General features: G+C 41.5%; 1 protein-coding gene and 1 non-coding gene across 10 annotated transcripts; both read left to right on the forward strand.

The window, feature by feature from the left end:
• Positions 1-620: 620 nt before the first annotated feature.
• trnaf-gaa (transfer RNA phenylalanine (anticodon GAA)) lies at positions 621-693 on the forward strand. Its single transcript has one exon. It is a non-coding gene; the product is annotated as a tRNA-Phe (tRNA).
• Positions 694-6298: 5605 nt separating this feature from the next.
• LOC104938897 (inositol hexakisphosphate kinase 2) lies at positions 6299-26474 on the forward strand. 9 transcript variants are annotated; one of them, XM_027279714.1, is made up of 9 exons: positions 6299-6387; positions 6496-6645; positions 10483-10560; positions 11440-11592; positions 21755-22241; positions 23434-23668; positions 24061-24245; positions 24699-24874; positions 25010-25657. In XM_027279714.1, exons 5-9 carry the CDS (start codon positions 21983-21985, stop codon positions 25655-25657), a joined length of 1503 nt encoding a protein of 500 aa, XP_027135515.1. In that variant the 5' UTR covers positions 6299-6387; positions 6496-6645; positions 10483-10560; positions 11440-11592; positions 21755-21982. The 9 variants fall into 9 exon arrangements, with proteins under 9 accessions (XP_027135515.1, XP_027135522.1, XP_027135518.1 ...); XM_027279717.1 differs by lacking the exon at positions 6496-6645 and having other exon boundaries at positions 6369-6387; XM_027279715.1 differs by lacking the exon at positions 6299-6387 and having other exon boundaries at positions 6394-6645; positions 21752-22241.
• Positions 26475-27610: the final 1136 nt, after the last annotated feature.

Genomic DNA, 27610 nt, shown 5'->3' on the forward strand with positions numbered 1-27610 from the left:
TGGTAAAATGTATGGCAGCATCCATATACTTCGAGTTTTTAACTTTATGTTTTGGACATCCTAACTTGCACAAGTAAAGGTCAGTGCTGAGGTAAGCCTAATACATTGAATAGATGTTTACAATAGATGACTTGGGTCATAACTTATGAGGTTTTCCTTTCACTTCTTACAAACTACATTTATTATTATTATTACATGTACATATAAAACCACTGCTGTTGTTTCCTGCCCCGTTAAACTCCATTATGAAGCTGTGTCCCAGTATCTCAGCAACAAACATGGTGAGTACTGAATGATGACTGTTTTTCTTTAAGCTTTTGTGTCACATCACCTTCAAACCAACATGTTTTTAACCTGCTTTATAAACAGGACAGTTTGCTTGTCTTGATTTGAATGCCTTTAAAATAATTAAATCAATAAAACAGTTAATGAGTAAATGTTAACTTAATGTGTCACGATTATCAGGGTATCACACCACATATATTAGGAGATGTTTGCTCTTTCTGTTTTTATTAAACACAAACAACAGAGATAATTCAAACATTTCCTTTTAAATATAACACACTATAGAAGGCTGACCTCTAGTGGACACGTAGATCAACAGATAGGTTTATCCATGCGCCGAAATAGCTCAGTTGGGAGAGCGTTAGACTGAAGATCTAAAGGTCCCTGGTTCGATCCCGGGTTTCGGCAGTAAAGGGTTAACTTTTGAGGAGAACATCCACTGAAACTGCTCAGTTTCTGAATGAAACTTAGATGATGAAATAACGTCTACCCATGTAATGCCCCTGTTTAATGGTGGTCCTATAAATTATATCCTGAAAGGTCTGCAGCATTCATTCCACTGTTTAGGATTGTGAATTATTTGAACCGAATAAAACACAATACTAAATACTAAATACTTTTAAAGCTTTGAAACTTTAGAAGTTGTAATTGATTATTGATTTATCACTGAGTTCCTGAGTATTATTCAGGGGACGCCAACACACAGCAGTAGTGCATTTAACAGCCAGTAGATGGCAGGGCTCATTTAGAGTTTCAACCTCATAATGGAAACTGTGAACACTACTGCAACACTACCACACATACTAATATGTGAAATACAGATGGATTAATGCATTGTGCAAGCCCAAACACTCACACCACATCGACTGTATGAGGTTTCAGTGGCTTTGTTACTATCTCTTCATCTCTGCTCTGTTTTGTGCAATGATTACTGGCATATATATATATATATTATATATATAATATATATATATATATATATATATATATAATATATATATAATAATATATAATATATATATATATAATTATTCTATTTCAAGCATATTTACATAAGTAGTAGTTAATCCAACATGTCTTTAGTTGGCACATTTAGAAGCCCGATTTTATTACTGCACTTGGACAAAGTCACAAAAAGTGACACATTATACAAGTTACACACAAGTTACAGTAATAATAATGTTATAATAATATTTACGTTGCACAAGATTTGTTTGTTTACCCATCTGTTGTAACTCACTGACAATTTTGTTTGGGTAGAAAAAAACATTGGCTTATAATGGCTTAAGTTTATGGGACAGAGGTGTGTTTATGCATATAGTGTATTTGCATATGGAGAGAAAAACATGTAAATATTTTTATACACCAATATGCATTTATCAAAAATGTGTTAAATTGCACCTATATCAGGAAGAAACCGAGATATGTAATGATGTGTATAGTTTGGGTCTATAGGATTGTGTTACAAAATAAGCAATTATGTAACAAAACAACACTCTTGTTATACATTTAAGATCACATCAAGATCAGATTGTGCCAAGAGAGCCCCAGCAGGACTACAGCAGGTAGAATTGGAGGTTCTAGCCATTACTCAGCTGCTCTAATGTGTTCGAGTGCCAGTCGAGGCGTGTAGAGGCAAGAGAGCTCGAGTCCAAGAGAGCAGGACCAGGCCACGGGGCACAAACAGGTCAGGAATTTGCGTCATTCCCATTGAAACCAGAATGAATGGCCAAACGGCTCTCTGTGGTGATGTGCTAGTCAGCAGTGCATTGATAATGAATGGACAGAAAGTGGTTCAGGGAACCAACAACACGGAGGAGATTGCCAGGAGGGAATAGAGAAGGTGCAAAATGTTCTGATGTGCTGCAGGGTTGTGAAGAAACTGTGCGTGTGTGTGCCCAATGTCTGCAAACTCACAAAGCCAAAGCCAACAATGATAGGAAGAGAAATAAGAACATACAGGGAACAGAGAAACTGTAATGGGACTAATTGGGCCACGTAGTTCTGGCCTGATGTTATAATAGAACCTCTTGCAAAATGGGACCATTAGTTAACTTTGTTCTGGATCTCCAGGACAGAAATTAAGTGTTACATCAGCACAAGAAAGAGGCGAGAGAGGAACAGGATAAACAGAAACAAACATGCAAATAACACACTGTATATGCTAGAACGCCATATACAGTATCATACACCAGGACTAATCACACTAGCATTGTCATCTCACAATCAACAGTAGGCTCATTTCTTTTCTGTATTATTTTGAAAGTAAAAGGTGCAAAAACCCAAATCCTAACCCACCTGATCCATCACAAGTCTGAGACAGAAGATGTTTCTGTCAATCATACTCCTCAATTTCAATTTTGTTAGATGTTGATTTTAATTCAAGATTTGGTGTGTTTGAGGGGGATGATGCATCTCTTGTGCACTTCAGCTCACCCCTGTCAAACAGATTACAAACTAATTATGTACCTTTTTCTAATGGATGTTCTGCTTTCTCATTTGTTGCTGTGTAATTTGTTGCTGTGGAATATCCTGTGCTCTCTCTCTCTCTCTCTCTCTCTTTCTTTGATTGTGTGTTTCCCCTGCTGCAGCTCGGTTTCCTGGTGGTTTTGTTCCCACTGCTATTGGAAAGCTACAAAGAATGCCTGAAGATGCCAGTCAAGCTCTGAACCAATTTAATTAGACGGCTGAATGAAATCCGCAGGTGGAGAACCAACCATCCATCCGTCCGGCCGTCTGGATGGTTGTGGGGAGAGGATGTTTTTGCTAATTAATCAAAACTCTATTCAGTTTAATTCCACTTCCAAGCAGCTCTCACAGACGTCCCGGTCAACTTGGCATTGGCTGAAGGCTTGCATAACTGCAGCAGCAGTGACTTCAATCCAGCAAACTTTCCCCCCCGTTTCTGTGCAACTTGTATAACAGGTTGAGCCCTAAGTGGTGATGTCACACTGCCAGGCCAAATTTCCAGAATATGGCAATAATGGAAGTATAATACACATAACTATGCTTTCATTAGTGTATAATCATTTAACCATTATAGAGACTTATAGATACTTCTTCCACAGAGTCTGCCACGATAAACCTTCATCACACTGGAATGAGGTTTCTCCTGACGCCGTGGTATCGTGGCGGTGGAAGGGCTTTTTGTGTAATTCTGGTTCTTGTTCTTCTTGTCTTTCACGTTTCATGTGTTTCACGTGAAACGTGTTTCAGATGTTGCACATGTTTTATGTGTTTCACATGCCACTGCACTTTCTCCTTCACTAGAGTGAGGCGAGGGTGTTTGCAATCACCAATTACTCAGCTAGAGTCAATAAAATTGTACACACTGGACCTTTAAATCTAAGCTAAAATGTGATGGTTTTTCCCTAACTCTCCCTCATTCTCAGTCCCAATGGTCCAATCCCATGTCTAGGGTGCCAACAAGAATTTAACAAAGAAATAAACACACTGGAAACAAAAAACAAAAAACTGACAAAAAATGTATTTCTCTTTCTATTGTTTTTGTTTTGGAAGAAAGTGGAAGTTGTTTTGGTTGAATTCTTCATTATTTGTACAGATTGTAAACTACTTGATGCAAATTGTGACTTGTGATTGTGGGCTACATGAATAAAGCTGACTTGACTTGAGAAATAAACAATTTTGTGAGACACTTCAGTTGCAGTAACTGTGACTCAGTGATGGATGATACTCCAACTTCCCACAAATTAAAGCTGTGCTAATTCTTTTTTATTACTTGGGGACAGCAGAAGAAGCAACAAACACAAAATTGACACATTCTAATAAATTTTACACATTTAGATAAGATAAGATAGACTTTAATGATCAGACGTTGGAAAATTCACTTGTTACAGTAGTCCATATACACAAGGTTGATAAGGAATTACTCATAAATAAGAAATATAAAGAAGAGGGTACCCACCATGATGCATACAGTCTAAATGTGACATGGGAAGGTTGTATAAGGGGACAGAGTAAGACCTCGCTTTTGTCCTCAGAAACAAAAAGGAGGCATTGTCTTCTTAGACTGACTGAGTAGAAAGTAACGAACCCACTCACTGTTCCTTGAACAGGCTCCAAGGACAGAGGGGAGGCTTGTTTCTCTGTGTAATCTGTGTAGATGCTGTCGTTAAGACTGGTGTTGTTCTTTCTCTGCACTGCGCTGACCTTTGCAAATGCCTGGGTGCTGATCTACGTCATTTAAATCAAAGCTGCACTTGAGAAATGTTGACAATCATTGTTCTCTTCAAGTGGGGGCTGAACTTCAAGTGCTTGTGTAAAAAATAAAAAAAAAACCTAGAAAATCAATTCAAATGTTATCGAGTCGTGTCTGGCTTTCTGATGTGCTGGAATTTTGCATATTACTAGGAAGTAGCAGAAAAAGCATGAGCATGAAAAAATAAGTAGATTGTGCTCCCTCCTCAAGTTTATCATAGCATACTTGTTTTGAAGATTTAGTTAATCTCCATTTCTTCTGCTCTGGATTTCTATCAGTGAATGTATATCAGGAGGATCACAGTAGCACAGAAGGAATGAGCAGTTTACTGACTGCCTGCTCTGCATGTCCAAAGCCAAAAGAAGATCATTGACATCATCTACTCAGACTGACACTACCAGGTGCATCAGTCCGGTTTACGTGTCCCATCTTTGAACTTCCACAGTCTGAAAACTCACATGCACATCACATTCACTATCACGTCACATTCTTATGTTTCTAGATTTCAAATGCTTTCCCCCTTGACTCACAGAGGCCACAAGAATTAATGAGTGAGCTCATACTAGTTACCTAACGCTCCATGCCAACTGCAGCAGCTCGCACACACTTTCCATTGACTGTACTGTTGTGATCGCCATGCTGCTTATTTCCTTCTCTCATGTGAATGTGTGTGCATCATTGTCAGAGTGTGTTTGAGCATGTGTGTGTTTTTTCTCACATGGGTGGTGCATCTGTGGTTTTCCCACCATCTGTCAAAGGCCTAGTAAACGGGGAAATTTAAAATAGAAGCTGAGTAATACATTGAGGAGAGAAATTGAGATTGCACTTTCAGACAGAGAAATTGCCTCCTTTTTTATCTTTATGTCTCAGTCTCTCATCAGCACACACATACACACACACACACACACACACACACACACACACACACACACAAATTGCAAAACCTTGTGGCAGGATTGAGTGTCCCGCTAAAGTGTTTATCTATTGATATCTGTCTGGAGCCTGGCAGCTTGTCTCCACACACTCCCCCTCTGCAGACTCAAGTTCATTACCTGTTATGCAACTCTCTCAGCCATTGTACTTGATGGAACAACATGATGGACCTAAAAAATAAAGATCTAATTTTGACTTTTTCTTGATAAAGGTGTACTATAATTATCTAAATGTAAATCAACCACTTTATACTCTGTGCAAACAAAGCATTTCTTCATGCTGTGGATTATGAAGAGCACAAATGTTTCAAAGCAACAGTAATATTACACATTTGCCACTTTGCATATGTTGATCTGTTAATCGTTAATGTTAATTGATTAAATTCAGTACAATTAAATTTTATTTAGATAGCACCATATCATAACAAAAGGTATCTCATGACACTTACAGAGCCAGTCTAGACAGATAAATAGAGAGACAGAGACACAGATGCACAGCAGCAGCAAATCATTAACTAACTATAAACTGTAATGGAGATATGGTAGTAATAATGACAGTAATAATATATGTAGTGGATGTCGTGCAGCAGCCACGATCCATGTTTTAAATAATTAAAAGTTTGTCCCACATTGTGAATGTTTAATATGACTCTGCAGTTAGCAGCCTGCAAACATAGTGGATAAAAGTACTTGAGTAAAGTGCCAGTGTGTACAGTAACACACAGTAAGACGTAGGGTTGTATTTAAATGTCTGTAGGTCCGCCCTGATTGGTCTAGTAGATTTTTACTATTCGTATCCTGATTGGTGGTCGTTATGAACCCCCCTCTAGTTACCATAGCATCCAAACGGCTACTTCCGGAGTAGTGGGCCAATCAGAGTCATCAGCCAAAACCGGAAAATGAACGCTTAAAAAAACGAAGGAGACAAAGTAAACACAGATGTATGAAGAGGTAAGCGTCGATCTTCACACAGGTTTCACACATTAACCTACAGCCTGACAGAAAAGCAAACTGTTAACGTGAATTAACGGCTCACTTCACCGTATCGCCTGATAAAAGAGAAGTAACTACACCCGGGCTAACACCAGCAGTAACCCTGGCCACGTGGAGGAGGGGCACCAAGACTAACAGTCAGGTGGAGGTGGCAGCAGGTGGAGGACAGTGCGGTGTGCTCATGGAGTCAAAATACTAATGCTGTGTACCGTAAAGGTAAGTTAGGGAAGACTGTGGTTATGGTTACGTGACTTATGTTTGATTGAGTCATTTAAATGGACCGATATTTGGGATATTAATGTATTTATTAATAAATAATACATTTAGTTACGTTGTACAATTGTAATAAGCTGTATCCTGGAAAATGTATAGCACTTCCTGTTAGATGTATATGTGCACAATGCTACACAGCATGTGTGTGTACAGGGTATACTTATATAAGGTGTATATATACTGTATATATCATTTTATTTTATTTAGCTTTTTTTTATCATATCACCTGCTTTAATTAGGATTCAAGGAGTTTTTATTGTCATTACAACACATGTAAACATGGGATGAAACGAAAATTGGTTTCCCCTGGTCCCGGAGCAGCCCAATACCAAATATAAAAAATTTAAAAAAAAAAAAAAAAAAAAAATAGATATATAATATAAAAAGTAAAGGCAATTTAAATTTAGAGAAAAGTATATACAAATAAATAGAGAAACAACAACAGTGTAGCACCATGGTGAGGTAGTGAGATGTGCAAGTGTCCAGGTTGTGCAAACAACTGCATTGTGCAAGTAATTGCAGTGCAAAGTATTTTTGTATTATTGTCTGTAATTAGTACCTGATGTGCCCACTGTCTGTCATAGGACTGCTCATTTTGTTGATTATTTTGCCTAATCAATCAAAATGACTGCTCATTTTGTTGATTATTTTGCCTAATCAATCAAAATTTGCCTTAAAAAAAAAAGAATTCATGTTTTCTTCTGTAAAATGTCAGAAAATGTCTTAGTGCTTTGTTTTGTCCAAAAATGTTTCACTTACAGGGAAATATTCACATTGGAAAAGCTGGAAGCAAAGGTTGTTGGGGGAGAGGATTTTTGCAGATAAAGTTGCTTCAACGTTTAATCAAATGGTTGCCCAATTTTCTGTTGACCCACAGGTCATTTCAGCTCTGCACTGGCGTTTATTTTGTTCCTACTACTACAAAAAAAAAAGTTAATTTGGTAACTTCTCTTCCACCACGTGGGTCTAAAAATGTAAGCCACATGTTGTTAGACTCGTGATTTATTTTTCTTTTTTTCAGATGTTGATTTGGCATCCTGCAGTTTTAATTAAAATGCAGCCCAGCCAGTGATGAAGCTCTTTTTCACAAGTCCATTAGAAGCCTCAGGGATTTCCCATCATGGATAGCACTCTTCTGTAGCACTTACATAACATAAGTTGTGGTGGGATTCCCCTACATGCAAACAGGCTCTGACTGGCTTGGCTCACCTCCCCCATGCTGTGTTATGATTTTCAGTGTCATTCAAAAGTGAAGCCAAGTGGTTGTCTGATATACAGCTGCCTTCTTGGTGCAGATACATTCTAACAGACACTTGTTATGATATAATCTCCCTCCATGTGCATGCTGACACAAATATATTTATTTAAACAAAGTGGAAGTATACAGTGTTATACTTACTATACTATTTCTTTGGTGCCAGCTTCTTAAATGTGTTGGTGTTCTTCTATAATTGAACCCTGATGTAGAACTCAAATGTATTTGTATTTTTCACTGTTGTGAAGTCATCACCTTGGACATTTTTCAGTATTTTCTGACAGTTTTATGAACAAAGGGATTAATCTATTTATTGAGAAAAACAGATTCATAGATGAATGAAAATATTTGTTAGTTTCAGTTTCAAGTATTCTTGTGGCAGAAAAGTAAGTCTTGTCCAGGTGTTCAGCTGAATATTGGATTTTTTTCAGCACTGATGGTGATGCCATTCAGTGTCAGATGTCAGATCAGAACAAACTTTTAAATGCCATAACAAAAAGAAGAGTCACTAGATGGCAGAAAGGTACTTGACAACAGCGGCTCACCTGCAAGAATTGGGGTACTAGGTGAATCATCTATCCTGCTTTTGATCTCAGCTCTCAGAACTGAAAGCACATTTCGATATATATTTACGAAATAAAATCATTAATATTGTGATACCCCCATAATCTACCAACGTGCCACTTAGTTGTTGCAACAGTGCCTGTCTTTGTGATGCTTCTTTTTCTTCTCATTTATCCACAACTTTTCAAACACAACACGCCTAGCACCTGACACTCTGTCCCCTTTGAGTATGCAGCTTCTTACAGTCGATCATTCAGCCCCTGTTAATCTTTTGAATCTCTGATCTGAGAGCTCTTATTACACATACTCATACACACTGTCATGTCCACTGGCATTGTGCTAATTGGAATTTAGTGGCTTTAACTGGGAAAAAAACAACTAGGGTGCCTTCTGCAAGTTGAGTATGGTTTTTACCTTTTTGGTTCAGACACATGTCTCACTGACACATGGTCACACACTTGACTTTCAGGCATATGAAGTCGAGATGAGTAAGTGTCTAGTGAGCATTGGCTTAGTGACGGAAACATTCTTTGATGATGCGGGTCATAGAGTAACTCAAATGTGCTGTGTCCAAAAAAAACCTTGAAATAGATCCCTGAATGCCTCACCCAGTCTGTTCGTCCTAAGGAGGGTGGTTGTTACATTAAAGATTGATCCACGGCAGTACAGAGGAGCTTCCTTCTGAGATCAAAAAGAAGTCTGAAATAAACACTTGACACTGGATATGGACAAGATGACACCTCATCAGGGTTGTGTTGTGGAGAGAAAGCAACACTGTGCCAGCAACTCATTTGAGGCCCGGGTATCAAAGTGTGGCCTAGGCCTGCAGCCAACATCACTTCTTTGACCTTACTGAATAATTCAGGTACTTACCCAAATGCAACAGGGTGACTTTCAGTGCTGTCTTTCTCCTCCGAGCCTGGGACTCAGCAGTTAGTCACCATATCTCAGTCATGGAAAGTGTGATGAGTTTTAATCCAGACACTGCATATGATAATCTCCTCACCAGCTTAAATGTTCTGATTAGTGGCCGTGAGCCCAGTCTGAAAGTCTAGAGTATGTTTCTGGTTCAGTATTGAGGTGGATAGCTGCCAAGGAAACCAGTTGGACAGAGAAGTAGAGTGTGGTATTTGACATTGAGAGGGCACTGAGCATGGAGCCGTTCCGATGAGTGGCCGAGCTGCTCCGAGTAGCTGTGGCACAATCCTGGACCTTTGCCACCTGCATTTCTCCCTCCACCTCACTCCTTCTAGCTCACATCATACAATCCAGGCAGACTCTCATTAAGTGCCCCTTTGTTGAAGGATTACCAAGTTTATATTTAACCCCTGTTTGCACCATTACTGGACTCTCGTAGCAGTTGTTGGCACTGCCAGCTCATTTAGAATCCATATGTGTGTCCGTCTGGCGGCTGACTCCCATCTTTGTGTGTCCATATTTTCAGCCTCGCTGTCTCACATCACTCTTCTCTCCCTCACGATAAATTCAGACACTCTTTTATCTATTTTTGCCAGTGCAGGACCTAGTTTCTTCCCGTGGAGCCTCTATCTGCGCCTCACGTGCAGCCCCTGAACATTTAGAGAATTACCACCACAATGCACATTGTCCTGCATTTGGACTAGTCAGACATCACATCACTGAAATTTGTCTGTGTGTGTGTGTGTGCATGTGCTGTGTTTGAGGGACATACTGTTCCCTTCTGTACTCATGAAATTGAGTTCAGCAGAGTGAGTTCTAGTTTGTCTAGTTTGGGGGTTTGGCTGCTGGAGAAATGCACTTAAGCAACTCCTTCATGGTGAAAACGCTGTCAGGGTAGAAGAGGTCAGTGGCATGGAAACAACAGTTCTATTTTTGGGATTGGGTTTTTGTTTGTGCCCGTGTGTGTGTTTAACCCACTTGACCTTTTGTTTGGCTACACGTCACTGTCATAACTCTGAAATGTGTTTCTCTGTGTTGTGCAGGTAGACAGAGCGTAGCAGGGGTGGTTTTTCGAGCACATTAAGCCAGGCCAAAAGGTGTTTGAGGTTGAGGCACTGTAGGTAAGAACCTCTCTAGACCCCTATAAATCCACTGCTTGAAGAGTGTTTTACGTACTGTCACCAGTCTGCCCCATCTGCTCCCCTGTGGGCTTGCTGTCTACCTCCCCGTCTGACCCTGACTGTGTCTCAGGTGTGGTGTTATTAGGTCAGGTCATGTTAGTGTTATATAAGTATAAACCTGGAGGTATAGACAGCCCAGATTAGATATTAGGCAACTGTATCCTATAAAAAACAAACAAAGGAGCCCGTCTTTCATGGTCCACTATATTGTAACTAAACACGAGCCAGTGGGGAAAGTCCATGTAGATGCCAAATATTGTCCTGGCTCTGAGTAAGTGAGGGTTGGACATTGTGATGGATTTGGACAGAAAGTTGATATGCCCTGTTTTAAGACTAATATAAATGCCTCACAAGGGAGCCATCAGAGGGACAGACTCAGGGTCTCTTTTAGAAATTACAGCTATGTGACCTTGTGTTAGAGTTTCACCAGCATGTCCATGTGTCATAACATACAAGTTACATCATAGCTGAGATGATCTGACAGAGGTAATTCTGTTATCAGGTCTCTTATATTTATCAGACTTTAAGCCTTGACATATTATAGAAAAAGTGGCCAACTTGGAACCTGCAAACGGATCCAGTTTAGTTTTGCTCAGCCATTCCTAGAGAGAAGAATTGCACATTTTAGCTTGTTTGCAACTCTAAAGCATCTATTATTTGTCTTTTTTGCTTTGTGCAAATACAGTCTGGATGGTGAAGTGTGTATAAATGTTCTGCATGCAGGTTTTTCTTTTGCCCTTTCTTTCTCACAGCAGTACAGTACTTTTCCACTGTGCATCATTTAGCTTCCCTTTGTTTCTGTCTCTCTGTGGGCCTCAGGTGATCCTCAGTCAGCCTATTGGAACAAAGCCAAGCTTTTCCCATCAGCACCCACTCAGAAACCATCATGAGGCCCAGCACCCCAAACCCCAGGAGTCTCTGTGCCCTCTCCACCACCTTGTCTATGTATCACCTGCACTGCTCATTATTCAGGTAAAGAACTTTAGCTCAAGAGAAAAAAGACACAGTGATAGAAGGAGTGACAGAAAGATATCTGAATTTTAACACAGGTGAGGGATGAGATGTTGGGGGAACACTTCAGTGGACTGAGAGGGACGGGGATCGCTGTAAGGAAAAATGTGCACGGCTCAAATTTTATTCAGGAAAATAATTTTCCTTGCTTTTATGTCAGATGGAGTGGATTGAACGGTGTCTGCATTATGTCAGATGGCTGGGTACGCCGCCAGTTTGAGAGTAGTTATTATGGTGGATAAATGCTGCTATTTGGGGAAGGATTGAGGACTGGATGTTCACTTGACAAAGGAAGAGAAAGGAGGGCTGCATTAGTACAGCAAGGGGTGTAGATTTTGTCTGAATGGATGGGGGCGTCTTCAGAAGGGGGTATGGACAGGCTGTTCTGTAATCCTCTGACATGTGTGCCCTTCCTCACGTGCACACGCCAGCACTGCGGTGTCGAGCTGTCTAAAGCACAGCATCAGGCTGCTACACTGATGCCAACGCAGCCCACACTGCTTTGTATCAACAGCCAACGTCCCCACCCACACAGACCGTGAACACACTATGCATTTCATTTCACCTCACTATAAATCCTCCTACTCTTTTCTCACCTGTACTATAGTGGACCTATATGGCTCTTGCCTCTCACCCTCTTTTCCTCCACTGAAATAACACATACAACCTTCAAAATAAGGCCACACTAAATGGTACTTTGTTATTGTTATTGTCTATAGTACTTTTCTACATTATCGCATTGTTATGCAGTGAGTTGCAGTTTCAGTATATAGTATTATATAGAAGAATACCATAGAAATAACTCTACATGTGTTTACCTTAGACAAACACAATGAAAGTAGTGGCTTACTCATGTGTTAGTGCACACATTACAGTGGGAATATTTGAGTTTACATTATCTAGAAAGTGATATTTTTCATTTAGAACGGTCAGAGTGTAATACCACTGTCATAAACATGGACAGCTGTACACATGTATTTGTTATGAATATAGAGATCAAAGAATTAGTGAGTCTATAGTTTGCTAATAGCCAAACATAAAAATTAAAATCTCTTATTTTATGGTAGAAAAGTTGCACAATAGGACTTTGAAGTTTAAAGTAAGAAAATATATGGCTGTGCACCATCAAATTGCATTTCAGTTAAGTGAACACATAAGGTAGGTCCAATAAGGTCTAAATGAAAGTGAAAAGTATACGTCTAAGACTTTTAAGCATTTCACAGTTGATAGACTCTATCCAGAGGTTATTGGACTGTTCCTTGTGCTGAGACACTGATTTCAGATGCAGCCTTTGCTGCGAGCAAAATGAAAAGCAGAGTTGAACCATCCGGCATCCGACTATCACAGAAGCACGCAACACTTGTGTCTGATAGCCTAAAGCTTCTCTTGTTCCTGTCACGATAAGTAGGCTTACTAACTTTCAGGTGTGTATCCATCTACGTATGTGACTGTGTATGTGTGTGTTTGTGCGTGTGCGCATGCTCACTTCGATCTGTTTGTGCATGTACTTGAAGTCAGTCTGTACCAATCCCCTAAGTTGCTGTAACTCTCCTCCATCTTTAAGCCTTATGTTGCTGTATTATGTTTTTTTGCACGTGTGTGGGCTTTTTCCAAGGATTAATATTCATCTGGGTGGCAGTCAGCAGGGACTGAAACTGTGTGCCTTCTGCAGTGTTAGGTGTCTTGGATGCAGCAGTGGCTTGTCTTCTTACCGCAATGATCACATCTCTTTGAATATGATAATATCATGTTTTTTTTATGTATAACCTTTATTTAACCAGATAAAAAACCTATTGAAATTAAGACCTCTTTCACAAGGGTGACCTGGCCAAGAAAGGCAGCAGCACACGTCATAGTGGTAAAAAAACAGACAAACAGCAGTAACACACAGTTACAGATACATTACCAATTTAAAAGCATAGGCACTGTTCAAAAGATTTTCATTGTCTTTTTTTTAAGATGGAGTGGAATGCTTCCAGAGGAAGAAGTTCTGCAATTTTAAGTTCAGATTGGAGGGCATTACAAGCGGACGGGGCAGAGAAACTGAAAGCTTTTTTACCTGTTTCAGTTCTGACTCGAGGAGCAGCAAGATGCAGAATGTCACTTGAGCGTAGTGCATAACGGCTTTCGGTTCTCCGAAGGAAAGTGCATAAAAAAGTGGGAGTTAAGCCAAGAAGCGCCTTATACACCAGAGTTATCCAGTGTGTGAAGCGTCTCATCTCCAAGGAAGGCATGCCAGCTTTTGTATATAGTTCACAGTAATGGGTGAGGCGGTGACAACCAGTGATGAACCGTAGAGAACAGTGATACACAGGAGTCAGGGGAAGAAGGCAGCTGGTTGACGCAGACATATAGGTTTCAAGCCATGGCTTCACATTTCCTTATTCTTCATCCATCCTTCTCCATCCTTCAGTGTTCCAGCATTTTCTCATCTCATTTTTTTCTCATCTTTCCTTTATGTTTATCTGTATATCCTTTGTTATATGAAAGGCCTGGCTCTTTTATGCGTATGGCCATGTCCCATCCTTTTAAAGACATAATAGATACACATTACGTAGTTTGACAGTGTGCTGTCACCATTGCAGTGGCCTGCCCTTTTTGGGTAAAAAATAGCTGCTTCCAAATTTCTGTTTGGCTATGCACAATAATGCGTGTCTGGAAAGAGCTTTGGCCTGAAGTGTTACACTGAGAGTGTGCCATTGTGTTTAGTGTCCAGCTTTCAATAATATGCGATAAGGTCTATGAGTGTTGGTATTTATGGTAAGAGAGGCGCGTCTGTTTACATTTGGTGTGAGAGATGAGATGGGTAGAAGTCCATCTTATGTGGGGTGATTGACAGCAGGAGTTGACACACTTTGGAGGTGAGGATATGTCGAGGACTCACACGCACGAAAACTCATGAGGTCCTCCGATTTGAGAGCAGGTCAAGTTCACTAGAAAGAGTCAGCTGCTGTGATTATTTTGCCTCCTTGACCTGCTCTCCTCCTCACAAGCACATCTTTCAGTATATTTGACTGGACTGGATTTAAATACACACATGAATAATGTTTAAACTGTCAGAGAAGATGCATACTATTTGAACGGATACTGTGCATTTAACAATGCCAATAAAGAAAGCCCTGCTTGTGAACTGTGGAAAGATATTGTCAACTCAAGCCAACATTTCAATGCAAAAGTCCCTCTGAGATCACTCAATGCTGGACGGAAATGCCACTGAGGCTAGGCTGGATTAAAAACACAAACAGATTCCCCGTGCTGTTACAACTGCAGCATGTGTTGCTTTATCTCTCCTGGCGGGCCTTTAAGTGTCCACGCTGTCACTGTTGCTGTATGGTGTTGAGTGTTGTTGATGTACAACTATGTCAAGGGCCCTATCTATAGGATTAACCCAACGCAGGCTTTAACCCCAGTGTCAGGAGCCCGTCTAGGTGCTCGTGATACTGATATGTCAGCAGGCATCACTTGCTCACATGATGTAATCCAACTCGAAGGTCCCTGCCAAACACAGTGACTATAATGGATATTTTGGGTTGACGTTTACCTGCCCACAACCTTGCTCGGTCCAGGCTAGTTTGATATTAAGACTTTGAGAATAGATACTACTACACAAAATCTACATATAATATACAGTAATATCTATTCCAGAAACATATGTTGTTTCATTTTCATGGAAAGGACCACTCACTCTAATTGTCATCGGCTGCACAACTGCTGGCCAGGTGTGTCCAGAATAATTTGTTGTTTTCTTCTGAGTAGAATCACAGATTCTTGTTTGAACGCAGTCAGCTAAAGGTTTTTTTTTTTTCCAACCAAGCCACAATGCTGTCGTCCTATTTATGAAACTTCCTAGAAACTGAACTAAAGAGTGTGTGTATGCCAATGCTCTTTGACCCTCCTCAGCTGCAGGAGGAACACAGCCAAAAGGCCATGGAAATATTCCCGTCCAGGCCTGTTGGTGCAGATTGCCAGAGCCAAAACAACTCAGTGAATATGGTCACTGTGCAAGGTTACTTCTCAAAGTTTGTATGAATATGATAGATACAGTATAAAAAACGAATTGTCAATCAACATAAAACAGCATAACACTGAGAGTATCTTTAAAGAATTCAAAATATTTCTACACCATTTGGTTGCTGACAGATTCATTAGTCATTGTCGTTGTGCCTTACTATCAGCTCATAGTGAAATTTGTCTCAGTAACAAAATCGACCGCAGCGTGTTTGAGGCATCCAGTAGTGCAAGAACCCATTAGCAGCTCTCTCCCTGCGTGGAGCTGGTGTGGCTGCATTGTGCGAATGGAATGAAGCCAGCCGAGTCTCTGTCTAATGATTCTGAGAAGTGCTGACAGTTAAAGCTTGAATCCAGGAAGCATGTGATGTCCACATCCCCATTTCCTGTCCAGTGTTGCTAAAATTTACAGGTTTACAAGTACACTTTTTAATTTCAATGACTCACCGTTAGTCACAACTTTGGCAGTACTGTTGGATGATCAGATACTGGGAAGACTTCCTTATACAGTATGAGAGGGGCAAGTCATCCCTACTCTTTGTCAGTCCCGCACCAAGTTATAGAACTGTTTTAACTACAGACGGTTTAACAGCGATCTCCTTTGTATGACTGTGAAGACTGATTGGCAGAGTGTCCCTTCCTCTTGGCACAGTTGTGAGTTAATTGGATAATTAATGTGAGACGCTTACTACTGGCAGGAGATTGGTGTCTTCCAGAACAAGTTCTCTCTGTCCCCCTTTGCTCTGAACACCGACAGATTTAACCCTGCCTGCTTCACAGCTTTGTGCTTGCTCCAGTAAGACTCCTCTCAGTTCCACACCCATCTTTCTTATCGACCATCATCACCTTTGCTGTCCTGTCAGTCCAAACTCTGCCTTCTGTGCGACACACATCCAGCAATCACAACATTTCAAGGGTTGTTATTTTGCTGTGATAAAAAGAAGGGCCCAGGTATAACATTAATGCTTGCCCTGTTTTCATTTGAGCATACCAGTGAACCGTCCCAATGAGTTGGCATGCACAGCATGAGCTGGCCAACCTAAATGAAATGTAGTCATTATTAATGTTATTAGCCACATATACCTATGTTTGCAAGTCAAAGCGTCTGCTGTGTGAAAGGGGCTCAGTGAACCAATGAAATGTTGATCCATACACAAAAACATCCACTTATTCCTAATAACGCAATCAACAATTAAAAATATAGTCAAGTAGATTAATTAATCATACCTTCTGTGATAATTTCAGCATAACTTTTATATTAAATGTGAAGTAAAAACCAAATCCTGCCTGTAACCATCACAACATATCAGGCCAGGCTATATCAGCTGTATTGGGATCATAAATAAAATATGATATATAAGTATAAATAAGCATATTTATTGTTTTTAAGTGCTTTTGACAGGTTGTTGTTGTGGCATGTTGCAATATTTGATAATAGTGATACTTCACTATTGTCACATCTGTGTCAAACAACACAGGAATGTATGATCCATTGAGGACATTAGGATATTTTTGGTGCTATGCTTCTTATTTATGAACTAATTAGGCCAATCATCAGTCCAAAAACCCAGTGTGCTCCTTTCATCATAATCTTTCTGTGCTCCTTTTTACCATATTCTACCTCCCTGTTCAAGAAGAGACTGAGATGTTAGACAGGAAACGGGTTCAGGATGGGTGAGGGAGGGATGACCTTATTACTGACACCCCTCTGCCCATTGCTCACACGCACACACATGCATTCATGTGCACGGCTGTCACGCAGCAAGACAGTGTTGCCAGTTGTGTCTTGCGTGATGTGGATGTGCAGCATTGTTGTATCAGTAAGAATCTAATTTAGATGTTTAGAAGATGCTTTGAGGGCAACAATGTTCCTTTGTTTGTTCCTATGTTTCTTTGTTTTATGTGGTATCATCTTCCTGTCAGGTACAGTATATTTACAGACATAATAGAGACCACTGGTTTAAACGTAGACTGACAGGGTTTTGCAGGCAAAGGCAGGAACTGTCACCAGGTCTTGCCCAGTGTGTGCAGCTATGTCTTCAATGTATGCCCTATTGGCCCGCAGTGGCAGCCAGTGAATTGTTTCCCTTCTTTATGATCCCTGTTTTTCTTTGTCTCTTGAGTTTGGCATGGAGCAGACTTTGTTTATTAATAGCCACCCCGCAGCCTGAATTGCTGTGGTATTCTTAGTGGAGGGCTTAGGTGTTTGGTGACCCATGAGGGATTTGGTTAGCGCGGTTTATCTGGTGTTATGTCATGTGAGGTGATCTGTCTGGAAAATGTCCCTGTAAATCACCAAACAGGTAAGATCAGTCTTTTTCCAGTACAGTCGTGTCAGGTGCCAGGCAATCAGAGATAGAGCGTCAGTGTGTGTGTGTTTGTATTTACGTGTGGAGTTACTTTTTATGTGTGTTTTTGCAGGTTGAGAGCTATGCGCACATAAATATAAGTCGATGTGTTTACGCATGTTTCCCCACTACGTAAATCAGTCCAGGTAAATCCAGATTCATGCCACCTCATTCAGATTATTTGTCTCATCCTAAATCTTTTAAGGCTCTTGAAGTCGATAAGGTCAGCAGCAGTACAAAAAGACGTCCTCAGAATCATAAACATACACATAATATTTAATACATCAGAGCCATTCATGTATAAAGGACAAGTTTGTGTTTCTGTTGTTTGCCCTTCACATTACCTTTAATACCTCTGTACCTTGCATTTGTTTTGGATCTAAATTCACTCAGCACCTCTATATTCAGCGTCTCTTTCCCTGAGGTCTATGGCCACACAAGGGCAAAAGACTTCAGCCACCCTTCCTTCCTTCACTCCCCTCCCCTCAACCCCCCCCCACCAACCATCCTTCCATAGACGGGTCCCCTTAATGCAGTCATATCTACCGGATCACATTTCTAGGATGCTTGAACGTGCTGTTAAGCCTTGCGGAGCGGCCACAGCCATGATTCAATGAGACACTGGCCCGCTCGATAACCTCAGTGACATACCTGCTCTCTCTCAGTCCACTTTGCTGCCCCGTTGTTGATGATAGATGAAAGCTCCCAGATTAAGTTTGCTAAGTGAGCCGTTTGATCTCCATAAAAGTGTTGATCATGGTGAGGATGTCGAGACAGATGTCTGCATGACTCTGAATATGGAGCAGAATCTAATGCACAGGACATGTTGTTGCGGCTTCAGCTATTCGATCCAGATTTGATTTCTGGACCTTTCTGCGTTTTTTTGTTGTTGTTGTTGGGCATGTGACGTTTAATTTTTTTTACACTGCCAAGTATCAATGAAACTACTTTGCAAGTTTGCATTCCATTGTAAAGCATATAAGTGCGCAATCAAGTAGCAGAAACAATGGCACAAAGCAAACCAACAATGAGAGAAACATGTTTGTCAGGTTGGTATTTAGTTATAGCTGCAGTTTCTTTGGCACTTTAAATCATTTCCATGGAAACAGCTACAGAAGAGCAGTAACTGAGATGCTGCTATACAGCAATAAACTTTGGAAGTCGGCTTTTCAAATGGCTTGGAATGAAAATATCATTCTGTCTTTGTTATTGGTTATTGGTTGGTGTGTGTCCTTAGTTTACCTCATGGCTCTCTCTCTGTAGTTAGGTTGTATATTATGTGTTTTATGGGGATTCAGATTGAATTTTAATTTAATTGGAATGTCAGATCTCTAAAGCCGGCTCAGTTCCAGCGTGTGCTTGTAACTGAGCCTGAATCCTGTCTGCTGTCAGAGAAGAAACTAAAATTGTCATTGAGTGACCTACAATCATCGGGCTGAAGAGGAGAGCGCACACAAACCAAGGACTCTGAAATCCATTTGCAAAGATTTTCCTCTGACCTTGTTAGACAGATTAAAATCTGTCCTCTCCTTGTTGTCAAGGCTGGAAAAACTCCTGATCTTGTCTGTTGTGTGAAGGTGAGGGTCTGCGAGTCCAACTTCCTGTTGGCTGCATATCCCTCCGTCTCAGTTTGCGACTGGCACGCACCTCAGCGCTGTGAATTCCCTGCCAACTACCCCATACTGTATTCAGCCCATTTCTTTCAAGGTCAAAGCTTTCACTTCCCTGTATCTTCTTTTTTTTATTCTGTTGCTCTTTACTGCATGTCATTTCCTCTGTGCTGTTTTTAGTTATTTAGTTTGGGCTTCAGTGCACCATCATACGCCTGCTAAATTCCTCTGCACACATTTAAAGGTTTATTGCTTAAACTATAAATCACTTGTAAATGTTTGTTTGATGTGAACATATTTATATCTGTTATTGTTCGTGTTCGTTTCAGCTGGTTCGTGAGCTTCATATAGAGTGTGTCATATGTCTTTATAATATGGATGTAAATGACACTCGTACTGCTTGTTGCTTTAATCAGTCTGGTGTCTTGCAGGTTATCCTGATTTTAATGTTGGCTCTTTGACATAACCAACTATTTCCAAAACTCTGTGATTGTTGCTGACATACCTGTATATTCACGCCGTCCTGTTTTCACGTTTTTCACCATTTGAGATTTGATTGGCGTTTTTTTAATCACTTAATCCTTTTGTGCCCTTTTTTCTAGTTTTCCCACTTGCTGCCCGATGAGCCAACTCTGAATAGTCGCACAACGGTAGTGGAATGAATCAAGCATTAATAATAATTTTAAATAAAATTACGATTTATTCGACATTCAGTTAAAATTTGTAATTCATTTCAGGTACTAAGAACACCTGATGGTGCTGTGTGTTGGACTGTGAATACAGGGAATCAGAGGTGACAAAACATACCCTGCTGAGACTATGCGGGCCTTGTTTGTAAGAGTTGTCTGTAAATGGATGAAAGACATCCGAGCAGAGGTGTTTGTAGGAGGTGCTCAGGGGGTGTTAGGGCCACGATCAGATAGAAAGATTTAGATTTGTGTGTTTAAGTGTAACTGTGTCTATTTTCTACTTGTTTTCATGGCCTAATTTCCTCATGTGTTCCAAGAGGTAGGATTAGAGAGATTAGTGCTGGGCTTTCTGACTTTGTTTCCTGCCAGTGTCCAACTGTACTGTACAGCGCACACATGAACACACGCACAACATATCAAGAGCCCACAAACACGCAGACATACACTGATGAACATGATACATGTCTTGGTAATGATACACCTTGCACTAATTGGTGTTGTGTTCCACCAGCAATTAAAAGGTAGACTCACATGAATGGAGACAGAGTGTAACTGGCTTAATCAGATGTTATTCTGCCCGCTACGATAATCTGTGTCAAGAACTCCTTGGAGGGTGCTAGACGAGGATTATAGTTTCCACTGTGGCTACATAACACGCTATGGGCAACCCCCTCACGTCACCCTACTTTACCTTCATAGCACAACATCACCGTCATCTACTCTTTTATAAATCCTTCACATTCTTATTCAGCTGGGATCTATTGTGGTCTGTGAGAATTTCTCTATTATGGGCTGTAAATTAAAGAAAGGCATCCTTACAACTTTTATCTTGTGAGTTTGTCAAAACCCTGCACACATCTCAGAAACCAGCTGGGTTCAGACTCACCCTCCTTCCTTATTTTTCTTCTCTCTCTCTCTCTCTCTCTCTCTCTCCCTCTTCCTCGCTCGCTCTGCTCATCTCCCTCGCTGGCTCTCTCTCCGCTCTCCTCGCACTCTCTCATCATAGCCTCTCTCCTCATCTGCCTCTCTCGCTCCTCTCTCTCTCTCTCTCTTTCTCCCCCTCCCCCTCCCACCACTGTCTTTGTTTGCTTGCTCCTTTCCCTGGAAGGGTTACCACCCAACAACCTGCTATGGGTGCTCCTGATTGGTGGATTGCTTGTGACGGGGGCGGTCCAATTGCCAGGCTTGTGAGAGCTTTACCAGTGGTGAGCCAGCTCTCAGCTGTCAGAGAGTGTTCAGTCTGCAGTGGAGGCACAAGCAGGATCTGTTTCTCTTGTTTGCGTTATGTGTCGCTGCAGCACTAGTGCAGACATCAACATTTAGAGGACTTTCTGTGGCTTTCTGTTTCAGCTACACGAACTGCCAGGAAAAAAAGGAGTTAAAGGAATTAAACAGCCCCTTAATCGTGGCTTTTTATTTTGTTTCTCCTCTTATTTCCTCCTTCCTGTCCTTTGTTTTCGACCAGCAGAATCCCCAGCAGCAGAGAAGAAGCAGGGTATCATCACAACAACAGCTTCTGAAGACATCGTGGGAATAACTAACCTGCAAGCCTAATGCGAAATACCACGACTAGTCCTCTGTGGATCTGCAGTGTGTGAGTGTGTTCGTATCCCTGCCAGATAGGGCCCCCACCACATTGTGTGTGCGTGCGTTAGGAGGCTAATGCCCACGGTAGTGTGGTCAGAGCCAGAGGAGGATGGGTCCGGCTGTGGAGGCTCAGGCCCAGAAGGCCATGGATGCAGAGCAAAAGCAGCAGCTGCAGCACCAGCTGCAGCACCAGCAGTGCTACATGCAGAAAGGGGTGATGCTTGAGCCCTTCGTACACCAGGTGGGGGGACATTGCTGCGTCCTGCGCTTCGGGGAACAGACCATCTGCAAGCCCCTCATCCCACGCGAACATCAGTTCTACAAGAGCCTGCCTGCTGCAATGAGGAAGTTTACCCCCCAGTATAGAGGTAATGCAAACTAGCCTTTTGTAACCTGTGTTGTGGTTGCTCTGCTGTGTTGTTATGCATCTCTCTTTCTTTACTCCACTGCTCTGTGTGCATGGGTGCATAAGTCAGGTGGGAATTGATATTTTGCAGGTTGTGTGTCAAGTATAAATGTTGAGATTTTTTATAGAAACAGAGCTCCCTGCTCCTGCTCAAGGGTTGTTTATAGGTGCCTGCCAGCAGCATGTACCAACCTGTGCCACAGGGGGGTGCTGCAGCTGAGACTGCAAGCGTGCCTCCTACAAACAGGCCACCTTGTTTGTGAAGTCCTGTTTGTAGGAGGCTTTACATAACTCAGGTAAGTCAGGATCACCTCTCCGTCCTTCCTCAATTGTTTTTCTGGCACTCAGCCAGCTTTGTTTAAAGGATGCTTGCTCATATTTGGACAAAGACCATCTGAAAAGGTCAACATAGGGTCTTTTATTAAACAATGCCTGTTAGACTGGTTTAAAATGTCACCTTTTACTGAGCAGGCCAATACATCTCTCACACATATTACAATAAGCTCTTTGTTGTTGTTTTTTATCATGTGTGATAGGGATTAATTCATAACATATAAAAACACTGAGCGTCAACAAAAAAAACGTGATCATGGTGATGATGTTCCCTTCCCAGTCTTCCCTTTGCTGTGCCATGAATATTTTCTGCCGGCGGTGCTTTTCTTTCTTTTCCATGTCAGCATTTTCACCAATTTATCTTAATTTCTTTCTTATCTTGGCTTTTCCTCCAGCGATATTCTAAAACACTATGGGGAGGAAAGGCTGTTTATGATACAGACGCGCTGACTATGATTTGTTTTGCTCTTTGGCTACAGCTGAAGCCTGTAGGCCAGCATCATCATCTATTTTTATGTGTATGTGTGCAGTGATGCTTTGTGGTTTTCTATCTATATATTTGTATATTGCTTATCATTCTGTGTGAGTTGACATTTTTGGGAATAAACGGAACTGACTGAATTTTAGAGCCTTGTGTCATTTGTGTTTGGGCTGTTATTTCCTCTGTAGTGCCTTTTAAACCTACTTAAGAGCGTGGTTTGTTTTGTGTGTGGGTTTGAACAATTAAAACACATTGCCTGCGTATAGATTTTTGCTGTTATGCTCCATGTCACAATCTCTGACAGACGTCTTGCCTATCTCCCTTTATTTCCTGCTCTTAGGTGTGGTGTCTGTGAGCTTCGAGGAAGATGAAGAAGGGAATCTTTGTCTCATCGCTTACCCCCTACAGAGTGACCCAGCAGCAGATCTGGAGAACAAGGACCCCCTGGCAGACTGTGAGTCCAAAAGTGAGATGCTCATGTGGGGGAAAACGATGGCATCTTCACTGCTCGTGGAAAGCGAAAATTACAGCAAAGACGGCAGAAGCCGGCACTCCCGTAAAGACAAGGACAAAAGGTGAGATCCCAACAGAGACAGCAGTACGCTGAGGGACTTGTTACTAATGATAGAGCTGAAGGTGTAGTTGATGCATCAACAGGCGTGGGCTAAGTGACTAATTTCCACACTTATAAGAAGGCTGATGTAAATTACATTGAAGATGATACAATGAAGTTCAGAGCTGTTACACAACCATTATATATTTAAAGTAATCTTTAGTTTTCCTAGAATGGTAAAGATGTATTCTGTAGACAAACATTACTTGACTGATGACGCATGACTTACACATACAACCCGAGGCAAGACTGAATTTAAATACTGTGAGACATGCAGATACTGAGTCAGTTTTTTTGTTTTTTTTCTTCTTTGTGACTGAAACTAATGAAGCTTTCCCTCCCTCTGCCCTCCAGCGTTCAGAAGCTTCAGGAGGACGTGGAGCTGGAGTGGCTGCGGCAGGCCGAAGTGCTGTACTATAGACTGGAGTGCAGTCACAGTAATCCTGTACCGCAGCTCAAACACAACCCCTGGAGCCTCAAGTGTCAACAGCAGCACCTGCAGAAAATGAAGGAGAATGCCAAGCACCGCAACCAGTACAGTATCCTTTCACTGGCTGAGGACTATGTTGTTGTTGTTTCTTTTTTTGGGGGGGGGGGTACTGGAAAGAGACAGGATTAATTCCAGGTCAGAGGACAAGGCTTGTGTTCTGGCCAACTGAGCCACCAGGATTTCTCAACACCTGCATAGTTAGTTAGGTGAAACTTATACATGATTATCAGTGGTTCCAGTATGTACCCGTGGCCCGTTACCCAATACAATATCTAGATATCAATGTCTTGTTGCCCTTCCAAAGCACTCTTTAGCGTTAGTTACTTGATATCACTTGTCTTGTCTGTACCTATTGTAATGACAATAGCATTCATGTGACAAGCTTAGAATTACATATTTGTTTTATTTAACCTTGTCAAGAAGTTTTAAGTTAAACCGATTAGTGTAGTAGAAGGACAGTTTTTTTTCGTTTTTGTTTAGCCTCCTTGACTCAGTTTACCAGAATTCATCCTGTTGGAGAACCTGACGTGGCGACACACAATGCCGTGTGTGTTAGACCTGAAGATGGGCACGCAGCAGCACGGAGACGATGCCTCGGAAGAGAAGAAAGCCGTGAAGATCCGCAAGTGCCAGCAGAGCACGGCATCCACGATAGGAGTCTGTCTCTCAGGCATGCAGGTGAGTTTTGAGCCAAAACTGGCCTCACTGTTAATGGCTCTATCTTACTTACTTTGAATATATAGTCAAACAAATGTTTTATAAAAGTAGTCACGATTCCTGTTCTACTTTTCCATGTTTTTCCCATTCCTTCAGGTGTATCGGTCTGACACAGGCCAGCTGATGTTCATGAGCAAGTTCCATGGCCGCAGGCTGACCCTGCCAGACTTCAAGGAGGCTTTGTTCCAGTTCTTTCACAGCGGACGCCGTCTACGACGTGAACTCTTCTCTCCGGTGCTGCGCAGGCTCAGAGAAATGCAAGCTGCCCTGGAAGCCTGTGAATCCTATCGCTTCTACTCTAGCTCCCTCCTCATCATCTACGACGGAGCATCCCACCGAAAACACACACGCCAACACACTGAGGACGGCCTCTCGGAAGAAGAAGATGATGATGATGAGGAGGATGAGGAGGTGGAGGCTGAACCAGAAATGGAGGAAGAGGAGGAGGAGGAGGAGGAGGAGGTGGGTGAAGTAGCAGGTGCACTTGATTTCCCTCACAGCCCCTCCACCTCTAGCGATGGCTGCAGCAGCAGCGGGAGCTCTGCTGTCAGCCAGGCCTGTTTGTCGCGCTCAGACCACCGCAGCCCCGCGGTGGATGTGAGGATGATAGATTTTGCCCACACCACCTGTAGACATTTCCAGGGAGACAGCGTGGTGTACGAGGGCCTGGACAGTGGTTACCTCTTTGGTCTCCAGAACTTGATCACCATCATCTCTGAGCTGGAGAACCACAGCACAGACTGAAGATTGACACTCTCTGACCTTTGGAAGAAAAGAGGAGGACAGGACTACAGAAGGAGAGAGAGATTTCTCCTCTCCCCTTTTAAATTTACACCTTGCTGTAGCTGGCCTTTCATTGGACGCCGTCCCTGTTTCTGCCATTGGTACTTCTCGATGTTCCTGTTGTGTGTTTCCGTCTTCGGGATAAGAAACAGACGTTCACGTAACATATAAGAGCCATGTGTGTGACTGATGCAGTGATTTACCCATTGCCATCATTCTGTTTAACCAAGTTCACCGTTAGGACAAGAAAAGGGGGAGGCAGCAAATAAAAGCAGTTTGAAGTCTTGAGATAGTGGAGATGTTTTCCTTGTGTCCGATTCCAAAGAAAGTATCAGCATTTTGCACGCACAAACATGCACTGAAACACATTCTGTTGAACAAGTGTGTGTTTACACTGAGAAAGGGCTTACGTGAGAGAGCAGGAGTTGTATATGTGCGAGGACAGGAGTCGCGGAGGAAGGAGAGGAAGCGCGCTCACGCCCTGAGTTCTTCTCTTTTGCCTGTTCAGTCTGCCATCCTTCTTTCCCTGTTCATCTTCATCAAAGAGACTATATTCATAAGAGACAGAAGATATAGAGTTATTTCTTTATTTGACATGTTTCATAAAATAAACTAAAAGTTCAAAAAAGAATGTGAACGGAGATTACTACATTCCATGTTATTAATGTTATAATAATGATATAAATTAATATTGTTATTTGACATGTTTGGATACCTCTATCTTGTATGTATGTGTTGTCCACAGTTTGTTGGGGGGGATTAAAGAGGTTTGTGCTAACGTCTGTGTCTTCTTTCATACTTGGTGTTTAATCATTGGGCTAAAGAAAGAAACCACAGGCTTCCTTCTTGAGTAATATTTAAATGTCACAGCAGCAGTCAAGTTTCATGTAAATATCCAGGACGTGAAGCCTGCTGGAGAAGCATCCTGAGAAGAAAAGACACAAAATTCCTGAAAGCATTCAGTATATGTAAACTTGTTTCCGTCAGTCTAAAACAATGTCTGTTGCAGGGATGTTAAAATAGAGACAGGAGTGGTTGTTCTGCCTGATGAAGGATGACGGCACCCTGGGCTGTCTCAGCCAGTCCTGGTCATCTCCAACCGGTCTGAGGCAGACGGAGTGGCGCTGAACAGTCTGCTTTCAGAGTCACGGGCTCTGTGTGATGTGATGAGGACCTTGTGTCAACAGACAGCACGGGCCATTATCACTCCAGTGTCTCTAGAATGTACTGCCTGCTGGCACAGACATCTATCTGACACTCAGACTTCAAATCAGTCTGAAATATAAAGCATAGTTTCATATTCAAGACATTTTGATTTTTTTTTAATCTCAGCGCAATGGTTTACTCACTAGCAGCTCCATTGTTTTGTTAAATTAGACCCTGCATATCATTCTGACACAGTTTAAAGGCTGTTCCTGGTTTTGTTCTCACACACTGAGTACATCATAAGAGAGGCTGCTGAAAATAGTGACCTCCCGCATATCACCATCTGTCACATGCTCGCTGGGTTTTGGATGTGAATAGTTTGTCCCACGAGGTCTGACATATACATACTCATACTGCCTATAATGAGTAGCTTTGTTAACCAGTGGTTCTCATTTAGGGGTTTATTTTACTACACTTTGTCTATTTGCATCTGTAGATTTCCCAGAAATTCACCATTAGAGCATTAGATAACGGTAGATGCTAGAAAGATTTGTATATTAAATATAACATTTCAGAAAAGTACAAAAATAATACATAACACCAGCAGTTAAGTCCTTAGACTTTTAACATTTAGTGCATTCAAATGCTTCATTATGTCAACTAAAAAAGCCAAATCTTCCAGACAATCCTAGCAGGCCATATATAATATATTATAAAAAAAAATTTAAAAAGCTGTGGGCCGCATGAAATCTGACCGAGTCCTGCAAA

Source organism: Larimichthys crocea, chromosome VI (genome assembly GCF_000972845.2).
Source record: "Larimichthys crocea isolate SSNF chromosome VI, L_crocea_2.0, whole genome shotgun sequence".
In the NCBI taxonomy this organism is placed as follows: Eukaryota; Metazoa; Chordata; class Actinopteri; family Sciaenidae; genus Larimichthys; species Larimichthys crocea.

Bases quoted from the DNA above. Each gene is read 5' to 3' on its own strand.
- LOC104938897 (XM_027279714.1), top strand. From the start codon at position 21,983: ATGGGTCCGGCTGTGGAGGCTCAGGCCCAGAAGGCCATGGATGCAGAG. The intron at 22,242-23,433 runs GTAATGCAAACT...TCCTGCTCTTAG, and splicing joins GTTTACCCCCCAGTATAGAG to GTGTGGTGTCTGTGAGCTTC. The intron at 23,669-24,060 runs GTGAGATCCCAA...TCTGCCCTCCAG, and splicing joins CGTAAAGACAAGGACAAAAG to CGTTCAGAAGCTTCAGGAGG.